Source organism: Periplaneta americana, chromosome 3 (genome assembly GCF_040183065.1).
Source record: "Periplaneta americana isolate PAMFEO1 chromosome 3, P.americana_PAMFEO1_priV1, whole genome shotgun sequence".
In the NCBI taxonomy this organism is placed as follows: Eukaryota; Metazoa; Arthropoda; class Insecta; order Blattodea; family Blattidae; genus Periplaneta; species Periplaneta americana.
Window position 1 is genome coordinate 27,706,649 of NC_091119.1, and position 22,218 is coordinate 27,728,866.

At 33.8% G+C, this 22,218-nt stretch overlaps 1 protein-coding gene across 1 annotated transcript in view; it reads right to left on the reverse strand.

The window, feature by feature from the left end:
- Positions 1-22,218, reverse strand: part of LOC138697008 (uncharacterized) — a 68,582-nt gene that overhangs the window by 24,220 nt on the left and 22,144 nt on the right. Inside the window, exons 6-8 of the mRNA XM_069822599.1 lie at positions 16,011-16,232; positions 8,283-8,537; positions 5,138-5,305 (exon numbers count right to left, since the gene is read on the reverse strand). Of these exons, the coding sequence (XP_069678700.1) occupies positions 5,138-5,305; positions 8,283-8,537; positions 16,011-16,232 (645 nt within the window). The remainder of the gene's footprint in view (positions 1-5,137; positions 5,306-8,282; positions 8,538-16,010; positions 16,233-22,218) is intronic.

Genomic DNA, 22,218 nt, shown 5'->3' on the forward strand with positions numbered 1-22,218 from the left:
CTCAAGGAAACGTTTGTGCGAGATCGTGCGTATCTGCATGGTTTCCGCACAAAACCAATCAGCGGAAAGTCTAAAATTTCGCATTCAGTATTCCCAACCTAACACACATAACAATTTCCCTCTTCTTACCACTTAAGTGACATATTGATTTTACTGCTTTAGGCTTTTAACATTATTTTTAGAGACGTTTAATATAGTAATAATTTTAAATTGGAAACTTACCACTGCAATTTCACCTAAATGCACTGTTAATTATTGTTTTTAAATAATTCCAAAAATTAAGTAAACTCTACAACTCCACTAAAGTTACTGCATTCGTGATGCAAGTAACATTAAGGAATCCGTGAAAAAATCAACAAGATTCCAGACTGGGGGAAAAAAAGACAGACGTATATCACGGCCTGCTGGAGTATAGTAAACACAGAAAACATTTTAAAGCAACAATATTGAAGATAGATATTTTTGTTTTGCAAATTTGCCGTCATTGAACAGAAACCAAGATGGAGATTTCATTGCAACTAATTAGAAATTCCTCTTTCAGGTATGTAATAAACGATCTTCGCACAAAATAATGTACGATACAATTCTCGGAAATTAAAAAAGCTTAACTACGTTTCGCTTTTTCAAACTTTTCCTCGAACATCAAAACTTCAACATACCGCTCTTGTAACGCATATTATTATTATGATCGCGAAACTCATGCCTTTTGAGAGGAAATGACGATAAATGAATTTGAGCCATAATTTTGAAAGTAAGAGCAGAGCCACGAGTTAGAAAGAATAAAAAAACACTTCATCACTCATAACTTTATTGATAGTGTATTTACATAAAATGTTTCTGAATTTTAAAGTGGCATGTTTTTTTCCTTCACAGTGCATGCCACTTCGTCTTTGTTACTGATACAATATTTCCCAAACTTAATTTTAGCTCAAAAGGTGTCCTGTTTAGGGGAAAATACCGACAATCTGTTTTCTTTTTGATTAAAATAATTGAGTTTTCTCTGCACCGTTGTTGCAGTTTCCTCATTGCTTGGATTATTTTTGTGTTTGGTTTATTTTTTTTATTTTATTGGGTTATTTTACGACCTGTATCACCATCTAGGATTATTTTTGTGTTTAGTTTATTTTTTTTTATTTTATTGGGTTATTTTACGACCTGTATCACCATCTAGGATTATTTTTGTGTTTAGTTTATTTTTTTTTATTTTATTGGGTTATTTCACGACCTGTATCACCAACTAGGATTATTTTTGTGTTTAGTTTATTTTTTTTTATTTTATTGGGTTATTTTACGACCTGTATCACCATCTAGGATTATTTTTGTGTTTAGTTTATTTTTTTTATTTTATTGGGTTATTTCACGACCTGTATCACCATCTAGGATTATTTTTGTGTTTAGTTTATTTTTTTTATTTTATTGGGTTATTTTACGACCTGTATCACCATCTAGGATTATTTTTGTGTTTAGTTTATTTTTTTTATTTTATTGGGTTATTTTACGACCTGTATCACCATCTAGGATTATTTTTGTGTTTAGTTTATTTTTTTTTATTTTATTGGGTTATTTTACGACCTGTATCACCATCTAGGATTATTTTTGTGTTTAGTTTATTTTTTTTTATTTTATTGGGTTATTTTACGACCTGTATCACCATCTAGGATTATTTTTGTGTTTAGTTTATTTTTTTTATTTTATTGGGTTATTTTACGACCTGTATCACCATCTAGGATTATTTTTGTGTTTAGTTTATTTTTTTTATTTTATTGGGTTATTTTACGACCTGTATCACCATCTAGGATTATTTTTGTGTTTAGTTTATTTTTTTTATTTTATTGGGTTATTTTACGACCTGTATCACCATCTAGGATTATTTTTGTGTTTAGTTTATTTTTTTTATTTTATTGGGTTATTTTACGACCTGTATCACCATCTAGGATTATTTTTGTGTTTAGTTTATTTTTTTTATTTTATTGGGTTATTTTACGACCTGTATCACCATCTAGGATTATTTTTGTGTTTAGTTTATTTTTTTTATTTTATTGGGTTATTTTACGACCTGTATCACCATCTAGGATTATTTTTGTGTTTAGTTTATTTTTTTTATTTTATTGGGTTATTTTACGACCTGTATCACCATCTAGGATTATTTTTGTGTTTAGTTTATTTTTTTTTATTTTATTGGGTTATTTTACGACCTGTATCACCATCTAGGATTATTTTTGTGTTTAGTTTATTTTTTTTATTTTATTGGGTTATTTTACGACCTGTATCACCATCTAGGATTATTTTTGTGTTTAGTTTATTTTTTTATTTTATTGGGTTATTTTACGACCTGTATCACCATCTAGGATTATTTTTGTGTTTAGTTTATTTTTTTTATTTTATTGGGTTATTTTACGACCTGTATCACTATCTAGGTTATTTAGTGTCTGAATGAAATGAAGGTGATGATGCCGGTGAAATGAGTCCGGGGTCCAGCACTGAAAGTTACCCCGCATTTGCTCGTTTTGGGTTGAGGGAAAACCCCGGATAAAACCTCAACCATGTAACTTGCCCCGACCGGGATTCGAACCCGGGCCGCCTGGTTTCGCGGCCAGACGCGCTGACCGTTACTCCACAGGTGTGTGTTTAGTTTATCTTTACTGCGATGTTATTTTGAGTGCTTATCTGTTCATCCACAGTACTAAATAATCTGCATTCAGGAAATAAATAATTATGTAGGTAATGAATTATTAAGTTAAGAGATGCATCAGAAATCGCTTTACTGTTTTACATTTAGAGTAATAAGTTGATTGCAGAGTTTAATGTCTTCGACTACCGTGTGCAGTTTATTCAAATTGTAACAGTAAGCCTATTTAAATAATTAATAATGAATTCAACACCAAACTCAACATTGTCAGTTATAATTGTATTGAATGTTAAATAAAGTGTCTAGTGTTTGTGTTCCTTGGAGTTTATCTGATTTTTGTTGGTATACGACCATTATCGGTGTGTAGTGGTAGTGTTAAAGTGTATTTATAGGAATGTCCATAATTAAAAATTGGAATTTCTAAGCAAATTTGAGTTAGTAGCCAATAAAAGAAAACGGAAAACTATTGCAATTCAACAATCGGAAAAAAACAACGCTGATCATTGAGCAAATATGTTGGCTTATATGTTATTAGCAGTAGGTAACACCTTTACCCAGAGAGATCTCCAGTTTCAAAAAGTTCAGAATGTTTTAAGGAGTTAACGTACAGCTTACAGCAGTAAGATTTTTGGAAATATTCAACATTTTTTTCCTCCATTTCTGTATCTTGTACAATAATGAAAATTAGTATGTGTAAAACAATGCCATTCTGCTGTATGAAAAAAAATATTTTTACTATTTAAAAAACTTATTTACATTTTTTTTTTTTTCAAATTTCAGTTCACTGTGCAGTGATGAAGTTTTTCCCACATAACTAAAGAACTATCCAATATTCTGTGATGAAATTTTGTGTGTGTATTTATGCATGTCATATCAACAATATGATGCAAGATCAGTTCTCTATCTTTGATAGATTGATAAAAAATAAATTCATTTAAAAATGGTCAAATATCAATATTTTATTCTAACACAAAATAAAAAAAAAAAATATTATTTATTAAGGAATGCAGTTGGAAGAGCATGATATTGTAAACATGAGTTTCAACAATAAAATAAAAGCGAGAGAACATGAAAAAGTTAACAAGTTTATGAGTTTTGAGGGAAACGCTTCATCACTGCACAATAAACTGTCACCATTTGAATTTTGAAAAAAATATGTAAATAATTCTTTTTAAATCGTAAAACTATTTTTTTTTTCATATAGCAGAAGGACAGTGTTTTACACATACCAATTTCCATTATTGTACATGATACAGTAATGGAAAAAAAATGTTGAATATTTCCAAAAATTTTACTGCTGTAAGCTGTACCTAACCCCTTAACACAGACTAATGGAGATTTTAGCCTACAGAGACAACTATCCGCCACAGCTACTAAATCGTGGAGAGCTCAAGTATTTTCTTTTATACATCTTGATTATACAACTTGATTATTATTTTTTTGTATAAACCTTAGCCAGAATTTATGAAAAATAAACATTGCTTTCAAACTCCTGAATTACTGCATTAGAGCAAACTAGGGGTTCTATCGGTACTACAACGAATGCAAACAGCTTTGACTCTGCCTTGTGGCCACAGATACCTTATGGGACCATTTTATTTTTAATCCTTATCCTCAAAACAGAGATTTAATAAAAAATCTCTGTGAAATATACACATGGTGAAAGGAGATAGGTGACAAATTAAATAAAATAAGATAGGCCTAGTTATCATATACCAGAAGAAGAGGCCTCGTAAAGAAAATTAAGCTCCGGGCCTCTGAAATAGTAAATCAGGCCCTGATTTACACCATTGTTGTAAATCCCTCATTGCTTGATTTCTTCTTACGTTTACTTTCTGTTGGTCGTTTGGGTGCTCATCCATAGCACTAAATCATAAGCAAAAGAGGACTTTTATGCTTTTAGTTGCTGTCAAAAGAGGTAGTAGATTCTTAATATGTTTATGTTGAAGAGTATTGTGCTGATAACTAATCCTTGAGGTAGTCAAGTGTGTATTTGTTTATATTTTGATATGCAGGTTCCGTATTGCAATGCACAAAGTCTTTGGCTGGATATCACATTTCCTGAAATACCTAGGGTCTGCAACTTTTCGAGAAGTAAAGAGAGTAACGTAGATCGTCCATTGGAGATGTGTTCTCAATACTAGAACACAGCCAAATGATTTACAGAAATGCTACACTTCCCAATCCGAAGAGAGAGAAACATCATGAAAGTCAATGACATTATTTGCCTTTACTTTTACCTGCACAGTTCCTTTAAAATGTCAACTTTGATTCATAAGAACGATTTTACCATGCAATAGACAGAATCATATTATAGTCTGCTTAAATCCATTTTACTAGCAAATTGTTTAATGTGTGATTGATTTCATACAAAAGTAGGCTACACATAATATAATATATAAAACACACACAATTGAAAATCACATATAAATGTAGGCTCTAAATTATAAGATAACATTTTGTTTTGTGAAAGAAAATAAACACATAGTAATAAAAATGAAACAAGTTAACTGTTCCTCGGCTCCAGTCCCAGCCAAAACCCTCCATGCACTGTTAGATTTAATCCCTTTTGCTTCAGTCTGATTGGTATCGGCGTCTTGGGAATGACTTTCAAGTTGAAACGAGACAGCAAGTGTGCGATCGCCAATTTAGATTCCATAAGTGCGAAGCGATTGCCTGAAACACAAAAAGTATATCTTACAATGTGGACTACAAATTTTTTTTTATTCTATAACATCATCTAAACACTAGAAGAATCTGTTACTGTTTAAATAATAATCACAATTTAAAGGTAATCTCCTGATTTTAAGTTTTGAATGTAAACATTGTAGGCCTACAATACAACGTGTCAACAGTGAGACTCCAACACTTTGAAAGTCTATTACTTTTAAATTTCAGATTGTACAGCTGTGATTCCGGAAGGAGCAGAAGCAGAAACTTAAACAGTTTATGTGGTAATGTTGTAGTGCGCGCAATAGCCGCAATAGTAGTGGCGCTGCAATAATATATTGTTTCTAAAATGGAGGTTCGCTACAATGTACGAATGTGGGCTACATAAAACCCCCATGCATTCATAGAACACGTGCGTGACAGTACAAAAGTAAATGTTTAGTGTGGGCTTCTGCAAAATCAAATTGTTGGACCTCTTTTCTTTTAAGAGAATACTGTCACTGTTAACAGTTACTTGGATATATTGGAGAATTTGGCGTGCTACAGATAGCGGTCAACAATAACTTTTCAGCAGGATGGTGCCCCACCCCATTAGAGTCTTGACGTCTGACAGTTTTTAAATGACACATTTTCCAATCGTTGGATTGGCCGTGATGGTCCAATTCCTTGACCTCCGCGTTCCCCCGACAGTATCCCACTAGACCTTTTCTTCTGGGGGTACGTCAAAGACAGAGTATACACTACAAAAGTTAATGACATAATGGACTTAAAACGTCGCATAAGAGATGCCATAAACTCTGTTATAGAAGACATGCTGAACACATGGCGTGAAATCGACTATAGGTCTGACATTCATCGCGCCATCCGAGGCGCCCGTGTGCAAGTGCACTGAACTGAATTATATGAGTAACACTAAAACCTTGATGAGTTACATTATCATTTTCATCTATAATAGGCCTAGTATACACATTTTCCTTTCCACAATATTTGTTTAAAATATCGGGATCTCATTGTGGACATTCTGTGTTTAATTAATATGTTGTATACCTGTTGTTCTGTTTACATCTTAAAAGACATTTCATCGTCTAATCTGAAGAGAATTCCATATGAAGAGTAAACTAAGGACTTTCATTTTGGGACATGCCTAAAGATTTGCGTACTCTATGAAAACAAAGCACGTAGAACTAGTTTGTCTACGAAATATGATATGTAGTAAATGAATCGCTCCTTTCGAAAAGGGCTTCAGTTCAGTGTTTTTTGCAAAAACGAGTTTTCCTTTGGAATTGGCAGTTTAAGGATCAACGCATCATTTTACAACAAAAGAGAGTCAGTCCAGTTGATACTAATGTGTGAAATGTAGGTGTAAGAATGTAGTTCCTTTCCAAATGGACGTCAGTCCTGGAATGTGGCCCTTTTGGGAAAAAGAAAACTGTTGCCAACCATGGTTTATGTATGAGATTGGATTGATAATTATAATCGAAATATAGTCTATAATATATAATGATTTGTATTGTAATGTTCTGTTTGTAGTACTTTGACTGTTATATCGTTGTTGAAGACATTCCTGGTCCATTTTGTAAGTAAAAATGGATCAAGATAATGCTTCAAGAAAGAGGAAAGTAAATACTGTAAATTACAAGAAGAACAGAAACTTTAGCAGGATTAAGAGAGTTTTCAAACAAGAAGATCCGAAGACATGTAAATTTTCGTTTTGCAAAGGCATTTTACAATGTTACATTTGTTCGGATCAAATTTCTGCATATTTAAAGGACAAAACTAAAATTATTTCAATAATTTGTTATCATAATACATTGCTCTCTTAAAGTGACTGAGCATATTGCGAATTAAATCAATGGCTTTCCCAAAACAACAATGATATGTTTCATATAAAACAATTTTTATCTCGAAAAGGAAGGAAAAACGAGCAAAACTGTATCAAACTCTTCTCTTTTTGTTTCAAATATTTCAAAGCACAACCCCCTGAAATTAATGATATTACTTAAGGTTTACCCTATCAAGATTTTATTGTTATTATGTATCGAGGTTCGTAAAGATATTCAGAAAAAAAAATTACATTTTTTTTTGCAAATGGGTGTAAGTCCAGGATTTTGGGAACTTATTACATAAACAAAAAAAAATTTATTGTCATTTCTATGTTATAGTGATACATTATTATGACATCTATAGCAACACAATGCTAATAAAGTCATTTATTGGAAATGAGCAATACAGAACAGTTTTTTCAGCTTTTCTCAAATTTACCACTTTTGGACTATGGCCCTTCTGGAAAGAAGCGATTCAAATGTAATAGCTGCTTGGCAAGTGTAGAACTTCGAAAGTCTACTGTTTAACTATGGGAAAGTTTCATTTAATAGTTTATTATTTGTTAAATTATCAAACAGCACAAGAATCAATGTTGAGACTCAGATGTCTGATCATTGTTGACAGTGCATCATGTCCGACATAAATGGAACGTACTTGTTGACTTCTCTAGTCCCGTCGCTCTTATTTCCGGCAGCCAATCACGTTGCAAGTCGGCTACATTTAAAGTGTGCGTCTTGTGATTCGCTGGTGATGACGTTATTCACTTCCTAAGGTTCGATAAATACTTAATATAATCGCCCGCCATTTTGGCCCTTTCGTTGGCGGTCGCAGAAAGCACATGAGGACATTATTTGCCGCTCAATTATTTGCTGAATTACAGTACGTTTGATTTATTATCATAGGAGCTACGACATGATAATGTTTAACGGTGTGGCAAATAGATTTCTCGTCTGGTAGCTAGGCAACGAAATACCAAAAATGGCGAACGATACTACCTACCTAGACTTTATAGAGCCTTCACTTTCTAAGACGTAAGCAAAGAGGAGGAGTCACGCCGGGAATAACAGCGTCGCGACTGTAGTCTACTGGTATATCGAATGGACTAGATAAGTGGTTGTTCATTTTTGACAGACCGAACTGACATTCTCAATGTACTCACCAATACAGCTTCTGGGTCCCACTCCGAAGGGCAGGTACGTCATGGGATTGATTTTGTGTTTGTTCTCGTCACTGAATCGCTCAGGATCGAAACGTTCTGGGTCTGGAAAATATCGGGGATCACGGTGCAGCCCGATGATCGGTATGAAGAGGTCATCGTCAGGCTCCAAGTCGAGAGGTGGGTCAGCCTTGATTGTGTACTTTCTAACACAAAATCTGTCCACAGCAGCAGCAGGAGGATACAGCCTTAGTGTTTCTGCAGTGCACAGAAAATATCACATTATATATTGTAAACTTTTTATACTGAACAACAATGAAATTTTATTATCTCAACAATAGGATTTGCTCTCCACAAAGTAAAACAGTATTCGTTAGTGCACTCCACTGACGACAATGACAATTTACTTGGACTATTACGAACAACAGTGAACTGTTAATCTTAACTAATATTTACAAAGCACTATTTACAACACAGAACGGTCAGTTCTCAGTTCACAGCTCGTTTGTCTTGGCTAGTTCTTCTAGCTCAGTCACTCGCGTTCACAGAATCTCGAACCACAGACCTTCAGCGACGATCCGCTGAACTTCGAACTCAGGTCCCCCAACTGCGGTCCACTGTACTCGGACTCCGGGCTTCAGGCTCCACAGTTACGGACATAACTCAAGTCGCGCTCTGGTCTCGAAGCTGGCTTCACTGCTACACAAGACTGGCTTACTGACTGAATGAATGACGTTCACTTGCGTCTTCTCTTTTATAACCACAGCGACGTAGACGAGAAGGTTCCACGCGTGTCCAGAGATAGCACTCTCGAACAATCCAGATCCCTCTCCTCTCTGCCAGCACCAGATGCGCGCGCAACCTCCCCTCGCGCGCCGCAGTAGTACACCGCCCCTCTACCCTCTCGGCATCCAGATGCTCCCCTCGCCGCCACACCTAAGCGACCAACGGACACGCGTTCGAACCCCGGTGTAGCTGTCGCAATATTTTTTATTTTAGTAGGTTATTTTAGGACGCTTTATCAACAGCTTAGGTTATTTAGCGTCTGAATGAGATGAAGGTGATAATGCCAGTGAAATGGGTCCGGGGTCCAACACCCAAAGTTACCCAGCATTTGCTCATATTGGGTTGAGGGAAAACCCCCGGAAAAAACCTCAACCAGGTAACTTGTCCCGATCGGGAATAGAACCCGGGCCACCTGGTTTCGCGGTTAGACGCGCTAACCGTTACTCCACAGGTGTGGATATCACATTATAGTTTGGCTTCAGGAAGGGAAACTAACTACTACGAACAATCGGCGGAAGATATCAAGAAAAGAGTACAGAAGTGTATGTAGTATTTGTGGACCTAGAAAAGGCGTTTGACAGAGTGGGTTGGAATAAAGTGATGGGGATCCTAAAGGAAATTGGCGTGACTTGGAAAGAGAGGAGGCTGTTCAGTAACCTTTATATGCAACAACGAGTCAAAATCAGAATAGGAGAAGAAATGTCAAAAGGAAGTGAAATAGGGAGAGGATTACGACAAGGATGCTCTTTATCACCTACTCTGTTCAGCATCTACTTGGAGGATATAGTGAAGAACTGTTTTCAGAACATAGGAGGAGTGATAGTAGGCGGAAGAAGAATAAAGTGCCAGGTTAAATAAACCATTATTATTATTATTATTATTATTATTATTATTATTATTATTATCAGGGAAAGGATTTATATGTAAATACATATTTACTTATAAAGCTAATATAATTTATATTTTGCATTATCTTTATGTTTCACAATGTGTAGGGTTGAAAAATCCTACTTTTATTTTCCATATTTTTCCATATTTTAGAGTTTAGTACATATTTTCGTTAATTTCCATATATTTTCCATATTTCATATAAAACAGTCCATATTATATTAGGTTTAACAATAAAACAAAACAAAATTCCATTAACTTTTAAAAATACATTTCAACAATAGAGATTTAAACACATGTTCAGTAATCCCTTTAACATCAGAGTTATTTGAAAATTAGCAGTCCTATCAACAATGGGAAAGTAAGTTACAAAACTGTATTAATTTAATTTAAAATTTTTAACAGACTTCAGTTGTGCAGCTCAACAGTTAAATGCCAGTCAGAGTACACATAGGTTCAGTTTTGTAAATCATACTATAAAGACGGTAAATATGCCAAAAGTACGTCATTCAGTCAATTTAAAATCAAAACTAACAAGTTACATTTCAGAATTTAAAGAAGATGGTTTATCAACTGACAATAAAATATTATTTTGTAATTTGTGTCAGTGTGCAGTATCATCTACACAAAAGTTCCTGGTGCAACAACACATTACAACTAGTAAACATCAGGCCAACAAACAACTAAATTCCAAGCAGAGACAATTGTTTTTAACACAACCAACAACATCGAATGTAAGATCTGAGTTTAACATCGACCTGTGCCGTTCTCTCATCTCTGCTGATATTCCTCTCTACAAACTAAAGAATAAGGTCTTCAGGGAATTCCTTGAAAAATATACTCAACATACAATCCCGGATGAGTCAACACTTAGGAAGACGTATGCTCCATCCATCTACGATGAGACAATACAGAAGATAAGAGATGAAATTAAAGATAGTTCAATTTGGGTTTCCATTGATGAGACTCCCGACAAAGAAGGTAGACTTGTTGGTAATGTAGTTATCGGTTTGTTAAGTGAACAATATTCTGAACGAATTCTTTTACATTGTGATGTTCTAGAAAAGTGCAATAACAAAACTATAGTTAAACTGTTCAACGAAGCTATGGGTATCCTGTGGCCAAAGGGTATTATGTACGATAATGTGTTATTCTTTATTAGCGATGCTGCCCCTTATATGGTCAAAGCTGGACAAGCATTATCTGTTGTATATCCTAAATTGACTCATTTTACTTGTGTGGCGCATGCATTTCATCGTGTGGCAGAAGTGGTCAGAGACAATTTCCCTAAAGTAGATTTGTTGATTTCATCAGTGAAAAAAGTATTTCTCAAAGCTCCCAGTAGAGTTAACGTGTTGAAAGAAATGTACCCTGAAATTCCATTGCCACCAAAGCCAATTTTAACTAGATGGGGTACATGGCTAGAAGCAGTTGAATATTATGCCGAACATATAGACTCTATTAACAATGTTCTCCTTGCATTGGACTCTGAAGATGCAGTCTCAATTGATACTGCGAAAACAGTTACCTGTGACATAAGTGTGAAGAATGACTTAGCTCACATTCAGCATACATTTTCATGCATCATAAAAACGCTCAAAAGTCTCCAAAATAGGCACCTTTCACTATCTGAAAGTTTTGAAATTATAAATAGTACTGTGGAACAACTGAATCGTGGTAGAGGTAAAGTTGCAGATGCAGTAAGAGCTAAGGTGGACACTGTACTTTCAAAAAACCCTGGATATGAAGAACTACAAAAGGTTGTTGCTGTGATGAGTGGTGAATCAACAGTGAAGATTAACTTGGACTTATCCCCAGCAGACATTGTGAAATTGAATTATGTACCAGTTACTTCTTGTGACGTCGAACGCTCTTTTAGTCAGTATAAATCTATCCTCAGAGACAATAGAAGAAGATTCACTTTTCAGCACTTGAAAGAAATGTTTGTAACCTATTGTTATGGTAACAGACAATAAAAATTGTGTTTTGTTGAAACTACATTGGAAGATAAGGTACGTCCATTATATTTTTTGTTTAGTTTGATTAAAATGTACCAATATTTAACGTACATAGTCATTTTTTATAATTTTAAGTCCATATTTAATTCCATATTTTGGTAAAAATCCATATTTAATTCCATATTTTGGTAAAAATAACTACATATATATTTACATATTTCATATATTTTTAGTCCATATAAATCCGTTCCCTGATTATTATTATTATTATTATTATTATTATTATTATTATTATTATTATTATTATTATTATTATTATTATTATAAAGTGTGTAACATTTGAAATAGATGGGCTGAAAACTTTTGTGGACTGTAACAGTCCTTCTGGGACTATAAACTGTATGGCTGATGATGATGATGATGATGATGATGATGGTGATGATGATGATGATAATGATGATGATGATGATGATGATTTGCTAATGATATGGCGTTGTTAGGAGAAGAGGAAATGATACTAAGGAATATGCTGCTGAAGCTAAATGATAGCTCTGAGCAGAATGGAATGAAGGTAAATGCCAACAAGACGAAGATCATGGTCATAGCAAGAAAAGTAAAGAAGGTAAACTTGCGAATTCTAAATGAGGCAGCAAATGGACAGCTTCAAATACTTGGGGTGTACTATGAGCAGTAACATGAGCTGCTGCCAAGAAGTCAAAAGGAAAATAACAATGACAAATGAAGCTTTTAATAAAAAAGAAGCATCTTCTACGGACCTCTGGAGAAAGAACTAAGGAAGAGACTAGTGAAGTGCTTTATGTGGAGTGCAGCACTGTATGGGACAGAAACATGGACACTACGACGAAGTGAAGAGAAGCGAATAGAAGCATTTTAAATGTGGATATGGAAAAGGATGGAGCGTATGAAATGGACAGACAGAATAAGCTGTGTTATAAAGAATGCATCAAGAAAGAATGATACTGAAACTGATCAGAAAGAAGAAAAGGAATTGGCTGGTCACTGCTTCAGAAGAAACTGCCTACTGAAGAATGCACTGGAAGGAATGGTGAACGGGAGAAGAGTTCGGGGCAGAAGAAGATATCGGATGATAGACGGCATTAAGATGTATGGATCATATGCGGAAACAAAGAGGAAGGCAGAAAATAGGAAAAACTTGAGAATGCTGGGTTTGCAGTGAAAGACCTGTCCTTGGGCAGAACACTATGAATGAACAATTACAATTGTTATTGCGATCTATCATTTTGATCTATGAGTTCCTTGTTAACAATCTTGGTCGTGATACTTCGGAATGATTGCTGATAATTATTAGAGAGAAGAAGTTCTCGCTGTGAACTGTAAAATTCAATGCACATCGACTGTAGGAAACTCGAAGTTATGTCTCTCTTTAAGGAATGTTTCGTGGATGATATAATATCATATTTAAAACACACTTTGGAACGCCAATATAGGGAAAATAATCTTCAGAAGTGAAGTGATTGTCATATCGGCTGCTATTTTGATAGTGAGCTATTATATATTGAATATTTAGAAAATGTGGAATCTCAACGTGGCAAGGTAACTAGGAATGATGATTTATATACTATGCATGATACTCAATTGGTGACAGTATAGATTTTCAAAACAAGTAGGCCTCAAATTTTTACAAGAAATTTAAACCAGACTTGAATATCCTACAAACAGAAATAGGCCAATTACTCCAATTCAGCATCTATTAATTACTCTTCATTCTAGATACTGGCTCTTTTCAACGAACTATAGCCAATGTCAGTAGTGTTTCAAAATACACAGTGAGTATTATATTAAAAATGTTTCAGCAAAAATTCTTTTTTTGAGAAGTCATAATTTTAGCATTATGTACTATAACCTTACTTTGTAATAATATTATTATTCAACTAGCCGTACCCGTGCACTCCGCTGTACTTATTAGAAATTAATATAAAGTAATTACATAATTGAAATAGGACGTTTGATCCAGGGAACATTCGTGTTTGATGAAATGAATGTGCACATAAACATTATTTTAAGAAATACAGGAAACGAATGTACAGAATAGCCTATCAAGGTTTCTGTGCATAAGAAGCTATTTTAATCTTACCTGTCCTCGATTCACTAAGAAGTTACTGTAATAACATTATAGAATTATGTCGATCTAGAAAAACTACACTTTCCAATGGTGAAATAATAATTAATTATACAAATCGGTTAATTTAGCTTCCGATATTACTTCATACAAACACAGAAACATTCTCTGTATGCTATGTTTCATAGCTTTCGATTGTTGTTGTCCAAGGCCCCTTATAGACGAAATCATTTGTTTTCATTTCATTACACCGCCTTAGATGGCATTGTATTATAATTTTAAAACTCATTTATCTCATTAAATATCAGTCCTATCAAAATTTTGTATAGAATAAAACTTATCGGAAATGATTTTTAAAGATGCTTTTGTTATGTAACACATTTCACAAAAATCAATAATATGCGAGATATTTTGATTTATTTAATTCAGGCCCCCTTATAACCCTCTTTTAAATAACGTATTTTGAATTTCATATAGCCTAAAATCTAAGTTACAGCGAACTTAATTTATATTCCAATTTTCATCGAAATCCGTTCAGCCATTATTGCGTGAAAATGTAACAAACATCAAGGGAGTCAGACAGACATACTTACTTACTTATTGGCTTTTAAGGAACCCGGAGGTTCATTGCCGTCCTCACATAAGCCCGCCATTGATCCCTATCCTGAGCAAGATTAATCCAGTATCTACCATCATATCCCACCTCCCTCAAATCCATTTTAATATTATCTTCCCATCTACGTCTCGGCCTCCTCAAAGGTCTTTTTCCCGCCGGCCTCCCAACTAACACTCTATATTCATTTCTGGATTCGCCCATACGTGCTGCATGCCCTGCCCATTTCAAGCGTCTGCATTTAATGTTCCTAATTATGTCAGGTGAAGAATACAATGCGTGCAGCTCTGCGTTGTGTAACTTTCTCCATTCTCCTGTAACTTCATCCCTCTTAGCCCCAAATATTTTCCTAAGAACCTTATTCTCAAACACCCTTAATCTCTATTCCTCTCTCAAAGTGAGAGTCCAAAGTTCACAACTATATAGAACAACCGGTAATATAACTGTTTCATAAATTCTAACTTTCAGATTTTTTGACAGCAGACTAGATGACAAAAGCGTCTCAACCGAATAATAACAGGCATTTCCCATATTCATTCTGCGTTTAATTTCCTCCCGAATGACATTTATATTTGTTACTGTTGCTCCAAGATATTTGAATTTTTCCACCTCTTCGAAGGATAAATCTGCAATTTTTATATTTCCATTTCGTACAATATTCTGATCACGAGACATAATCATATACTTAGTCTTTTCGGGATTTACTTCCAACCCTATCGCTTTACTTGCTTCAAGTAGAATTTCCGTGTTTTCCCTAATCGTTTGTGGATTTTGTCCTAACATATTCACGTCATCCGCATAGACAAGAAGACAAACAAAAATTTCAAAAAAGCTATTTTCGGTTTTAGGATGATTAATTATACATGTTAACATCAATTATTTTTGGAAAATCGAAAATTACCAGAAAAATTTTGACTACAGATTTATTATTAGTATAGATAATAGTAACCTACAACTTTCATTTGTCTTCTTTATCGATCATGGCCTACTGTACCAGGTTATGACTTTATACATGTTTCATAACTTACTCTACAATACAGAATTTAAAGAATAATATCAGTCAATAAAAAATTGTCTTACATGTGCAAAATCATTACCAAGTGCTATTGAGTGGTTAAAATAGTGTTAACGACTGTTATAGTTAAGTGTTGATAGTTTTAAACAAAGTGATGTTGAAGAAATGGAAAATATATTAACAATAATGTTAAAAATAAACAGGCTGTTAATTTAACACTATTTAAGCCAAATTAAACAATTCTTGAAGAAACTGGCCACTAGACTTGTGTTAGCATTGCCACTGAACGAAGTGTTTTAAATTGATCATCAAATTATCTTGCAACTCAATGAATTATTGAACATAGATACAAAAGTCTCACTAAGCTTACCTGACACAATCATGTCGAGGTATTTCATACCGTGAAGCGCCTCGTATGAGATTTTTCCACCGCCTGCCTGAAGTGTCTCGTCAATTTCGTTCTGTAGACGACTCTGTATTTCTGGATGAACGGCCAGCAGGTGAGTGGTAAAACACAGAAGCGTGGATGTTGTGTCGAATCCGGCCAGGAAAAACAAAACGCATTGTGCAACAATGTCTTCGTCATCAAGTTCTGTAGGAAAAAATAAGTACATAAATAAGGTTTTTCTAAAATAAGGTCCCAATTTGAAATGGCTACATAATAACTTTTTGGTTCCATACCAATACCAAATCTAGACTCGCACTTAATCCAAGTAAGACTCAATCTATAATTTTTGGACATAAACGTTCATTTAACTCTCTTAATGACAGTATTCTTCCAGTCGTTTACACATAACACACCAGTCACCTACTCATCTGTTGTAAAAAATCTTGGTTCCTTTTTTTCGATAATAAACTAGATTGGAATTTTCAAGTTAAAGAAGCAATAAAAAAAATCTGTTCCTCCATTCACTGTTTGGGTCGCTTAAGGGGACACTCAACTATATTTTGGAACTTTTTTCCTATCTGACCAATCTTTTACAAAGTTGGAGAAAAAGTTTAATATACACATGGAAAGGAACATGCCAAATCTCAGCTCATTAGCTCCAATACTTTTCAAAATAAAAAATATTTCAATTTTTAATCAATCATTAATTGAAATATCACTTTTAATTATCATTTTTTATTTTTTGGCTTTGTGCATTTGCTGTGCCTTCTCAATGAAGAGGGGAAGAATTCTGCGTATTAATTTAGTTCTGTTACGTAAATTAGTGTAGAAATTTAATTTTTCATTTCTATGACTCTTTTTCTCCAATTTTTAAGTTGAGTGTCCCCTTAAGAAAATTCTTACCCCAGCAATTAAGACTCACCCTAGTAATGCCGCACTTCGATTATTGTGACGTCCTGTTAAGTGACCTAAGTTCTGAACTGTCAGACAAGTTAAGGCTGGTTCACAATTAACCGGGAACAAACACGGCAACGGGAACGAGAACGGAAATATTGTTAAAATAAATGCATTTAAATGTGAGTATTCACAATTAACTATTGTGAATGCTCACATTTAAATACATTCATTTTAGCATTATTTCCGTTCTCGTTTTTGTTGTCGTTTCCGTTTCCGGTTTATTGTGAACCAGCCTTTACAGCGAGTTCGGAATATGTGCGTCAGAAACGTGTGCAATATCCAACGATATGATCACATATCACCGTCATTTTCAAGTCTTTCGTGGCTCCGACTCAAAGAACACAGAATTTTGTGATCTTTGTCTTTACTCTTTCGAATTCTACACACCTCATCACCAAATTACCTTTCGTCTCGTTTCTCCTATCTGTATAATCTAACCACGATGTAAATAACAGATCACTTATCTGTGGCACGCTAAGTATATCTCTTCATAGAACATCTGGTTATTCATAATCTTTTACAGTATCCACCTCGCGACAATGGAATTCCTTGTCACAAAGTATTAGGGGTCGCAACACTTTTAAAAATAGCTTAAAGCATAACCTTCTTAGCAATTCATTGTTTATTATACGGACTTTACCATGTAGTCAGTGACCGTTAATTCCTTTCCTTTACATGCATTCTGATAGTGCTTTATTTTCACAAGTTGTCATAATTTATACCAATTATCTAACATTATTTTAAATATATTATCTATATTAGTTTAATTTTTCTACACAGTTTGTATTTTTTTGTTTAATTAATAGTTCATAGTACCTCTATTTCATTAATTAATAGGCCTAAATAACTCTTGTAACTTTCATCTAACCCAATTTGTTGTGTTCATTCAAACGTATGTATACTTTTTATTGCTTCAGTGGAGGAGAAGGCCTTACGGTCGTAATGCTACCAGCTAAAGTAAAACATTTCAGTTATTATTATTATTATTATTATTATTATTATTATTATTATTATTATTATTATTATGCATTAGAGGGATATTTTTTCGATGTGCAATTCGTTGCTATGGTAACTGTGTCACGCTTGTATAAATTAACAATTGCTGTTATCAATACAGAAAGCAATAACTTTTGTGCGAGATCGTGCGTATTTGCTTGTTTTCCGCACAGAACCAATACGCGGTAAGTGTGAAATACCACATTCAGTATTCCCAACGTAACACACACAACAATTTCCCTCTTCTTACCGCTTAAGCGCGACATTCATTTTACTGCTTTAGGCTTTTAACATATTATTTTTAGAGACGTTTAACATAGTAATAATTATAAATTGGAAACTTACCACTGCAAGTTCACCTAAATTGCAATGTTAATTATTGTTTTTAAATATTTGCAAAAATTAAGTAAAGTCTACTACTCTACGAAACTTATTGCATTCCTGATACAAGTAACATTAAGGAAGCCGTGAAAAAATCAACAAGATTCCAGATGCCGATGTTATTACTGCAATATGTTACATAAATAATATTGTTAAAATATTAAAATGAAAAATAAATCATTGCATAATCTTACCGTTTGTTTTAAGTTCGCATTTATAGACTGGGGGAAAAAAAAGACAGACGTATATCTTGGCCTGCTGGAGTATAGTAAACACAGAAAACATTTTATAGCAACAATGTTGAAGATAGATATTTTGGTTTTCCGAAGTTGCCGTCATTAAACAGAAACCAAGATGGAGATTTCATTGCAACTAATTAGAAATTCGTCTTTCAGGTATGTAATAAACGATCTTCGCACAAAATAATGTACGATACACGAGCGGTATGTTTGTTTTCATGTTCTCGGAAATTAAAAAAGCTCAACTACGTTTCGCTTTTTCAATCTTTTCCTCGACCATGAAAACGTCAACATACCGCTCTTATAACGTATATTACTATTACAATGGTTTTGTCTTTACGAATTCGTATTGGCCTCGTTTATTACAATTACGAATGCAATAGACAATGTTCCAATGCGTTGAGAAGATTTCAAACGTTACATGAATTGAGAAATGGACTCTTTTTTTGTATAATCATTTTGTAAGCTGGTGAACATATTTGAGTTAGGGATAAAATGCGATCGCGTAGACCGAAATTAGGGTATATTTTCTTAGTACGCCTACGAGTGAGGAATTGAAACATTCGATATCGGTTGCCATTGGAAAAATTTCTAGTAATACACTTACTATACCTTGACCAAAACTACTTCCGACTTGACAGTTTACAGAGAAGGGGGAGCAATGTTGTCATGTTGCCCATCTTTCGTGTAAGCGCGCTGCCGATAGAGTGCAGTAATGAACGGCTGACATGAACACATACATTTCTAGCAAGTTTGTTGAACACTAGGCATTAAAATTTGTGTACATTATTATTTTTATTAGTCTATAATAACAATAATAACAATAATAATAATAATAATAATAATAATAATAATAATAATAATAATAATAATAATAATAATAATAATAATCATCATCATCATCCTTCACGAATTAGGCCTCTGTAGACCTGTTTCGGCCCCATCTAGCAGTCTTCTTAAAGGTCTTCCTGGTCGACGATGTCCTCTAGGTTTATATTGCATCATAATTTTTGGGATTCATGAATTTTCCATTCTTCTTACATGATCTAGCCAATTGAATTTGTATCTGCTGATTTTTTCTTCTACTGACTCTACTTCTAATTGTTCTAAAATTTCTTCATTCCTTTTTTCGGTCTAAAAGAGTATATCCTGCTGTCCTCAAAAATTTTATTTCCGTTGCTTTGATTCTGTTCATGTCTTTTTTCTTTAATGACCAAATCTCGCTTCCGTATAAAAGGGTGGGTAATGCTAGTGTATTATATATTTTTATTCTTGTAGATTTTTGTACTAATTTAGCTTTTAATGCATTGTTTATTATTCCTAGAATTTGTGTAAATTTGGTAATTTTCTTGTTCACATCTTTTTCATTTTGATAAGATATTTCATAACCCAGATAATTGAAATTTTGCACTTGTTCGAGGCATTGGTTATTGTGTAATATCTGACTTCTGACTGGGTCTTGTCCTAAAAATGCCATTACTTTTGATTTTTGTGCTGAAATTTCTATCCCAAAATCTTTTAATATTTTATTTAATGTATACAATCCTCTTTGTAAATTATCCTCTGAATTGGAAATTATGACTTGATCATCGGCATAGAGTAAGGTATTTAATGTTAGAGCACTGGTTATTTTGATTCCTGATGTGTAGATTTGGTTCCATTTTAAAATAATTTCATTTATATAAATATTAAATAAAGTTGGTAATAGTGGACAACCTTGTCGAACTCCATTATTAACTAATTTTCTTTCGGATATACAGTTATTTATTTTGACACTTATTTTACTGTCTGTGTAGATTTCTATTATATTTTGCAAAAGCAAATTTGGAATATTTTTTTCTTGTAATATGTCGAATAAAAGGTCTCTTCGGACTTTATCAAAAGCTTTCACAAAATCAATAAAAGCTATATGGGTTTCTAAGTTAAATTCTCTTCTTTTTTCTAACAATAGTTTCATACTAAATAATGGATCTACACATGATCTTCCTTTTCTAAAGCCATTAATAATAATAATAATAATAATAATAATAATAATAATTATTATTATTATTATTAGTAGTAGTAGTAGTAGTAGTAGTAGTAGTAGTAGTATTCTTCAATGTAATACCGTTAGAAAGGCGTCGAAAGGAGTGTAAACTGTAAAAATAGGTTTAAATTTAATACGAAGCCTCTACTTTTATGAGTGTCGGTATTCTTCAATGTAATATTGTTGGAAAGACGTTGAAAAAAATTGTAAACTATAAAAATATTTATGATTAAAAATCTACACGGCCTTTTTCTTTTCCAATATCGATAACAGTGCTCTAATTAATTTTAACACAGGCAGCAGTTCTCATTACGACTTGCGCCGAAGGTGAAAGAGGCCCACCATTACCTTTTTACCTCTCAAAATACTCTCTTACATAACATAACACACCATCTCTCACGCTTGGCTTTTTAACTGGACACCTTGTACAGTATTCTTTGTTCTCCGCCTGCCTTTCCCTCCTTCCGACATTGCACAAGTCACCTTCTAGAAATTCTCGCAGAAACTAGAAAACACACACTCCACCAATGACACACTCCAAGATAATACGTGTAATATAATTTAAACACAATAAGTATCGATAAACTAAAACAATAATACAACTAAATAATATTTTTAATTCACATAAAGTACGCACTAACCAGCCAACTCAAAGTCATTTCGGACACTGTATTCACCACTGGGCCGTGGTATTCATATTCACGTGCAACTTGTAAACATAGATATGGCAACACCGTCCCGTTACCATGGTTACGCGTCTCTCGTGATTGGTTGATTTGAATGGTTGCCATGGTAACATGCTAAAAGCGCCATTTGTCAGGTCGGAAGTTGTTTTGGACAGACCATAATGCTATTTATGACATAAAGGAACGACTGTTTCTTATTCAAGAACACGGTGGTGGTCATATTAAACTTTTTTTTTTGTTTCTTGTTTGTTATTGTTATGATTTTGACATTATAACTTGTACTATAATATTACTATTACAAAACGATTTTCCGTGCAATAATATTGAATATATTACTGCTGTCATAGCAACCCTTTGTTCATGAACCATGATATCGAACGGCCCATTATTAAGAATAAAATGTTGTATATTTTTATCTTTATTAATGTTTCATAAGTCCGGATAACGCAGGGATTATCTCCGAGAGCTTCGGTGCCCCTATGGCATTCCAACAAATCTCCATCATCATCTCATCTCATCGCGGGTGTAGCGTAGACCAGCCACCTATGGCGCACCCTGGGCAACGACTCTGTCAGTAAAATCTACATAACTGCTAGCTTCATATCAAGGAATGACGTAGACAAGTACTCGCCATTATTAAAGTAGTAATAATAATAATAATAATAATAATAATAATAATAATAATAATAATAATAATAATACAAAGTAGGCTATATGATTATTTCTCGTGACCAGAACATAGTATGAAATGGAAGTATAAAAATTGAAAATTTATCCTTTGAAGAGGTGGAAAAATTCATTTATCTTGGAGCAACAGGAACAAATGAAGAGTCCACTGCAAGAATGATGCATGTCACTTTCTTGTCGCAAATGAACCAAGACTGTCAATGCATAGCTTAAGACAT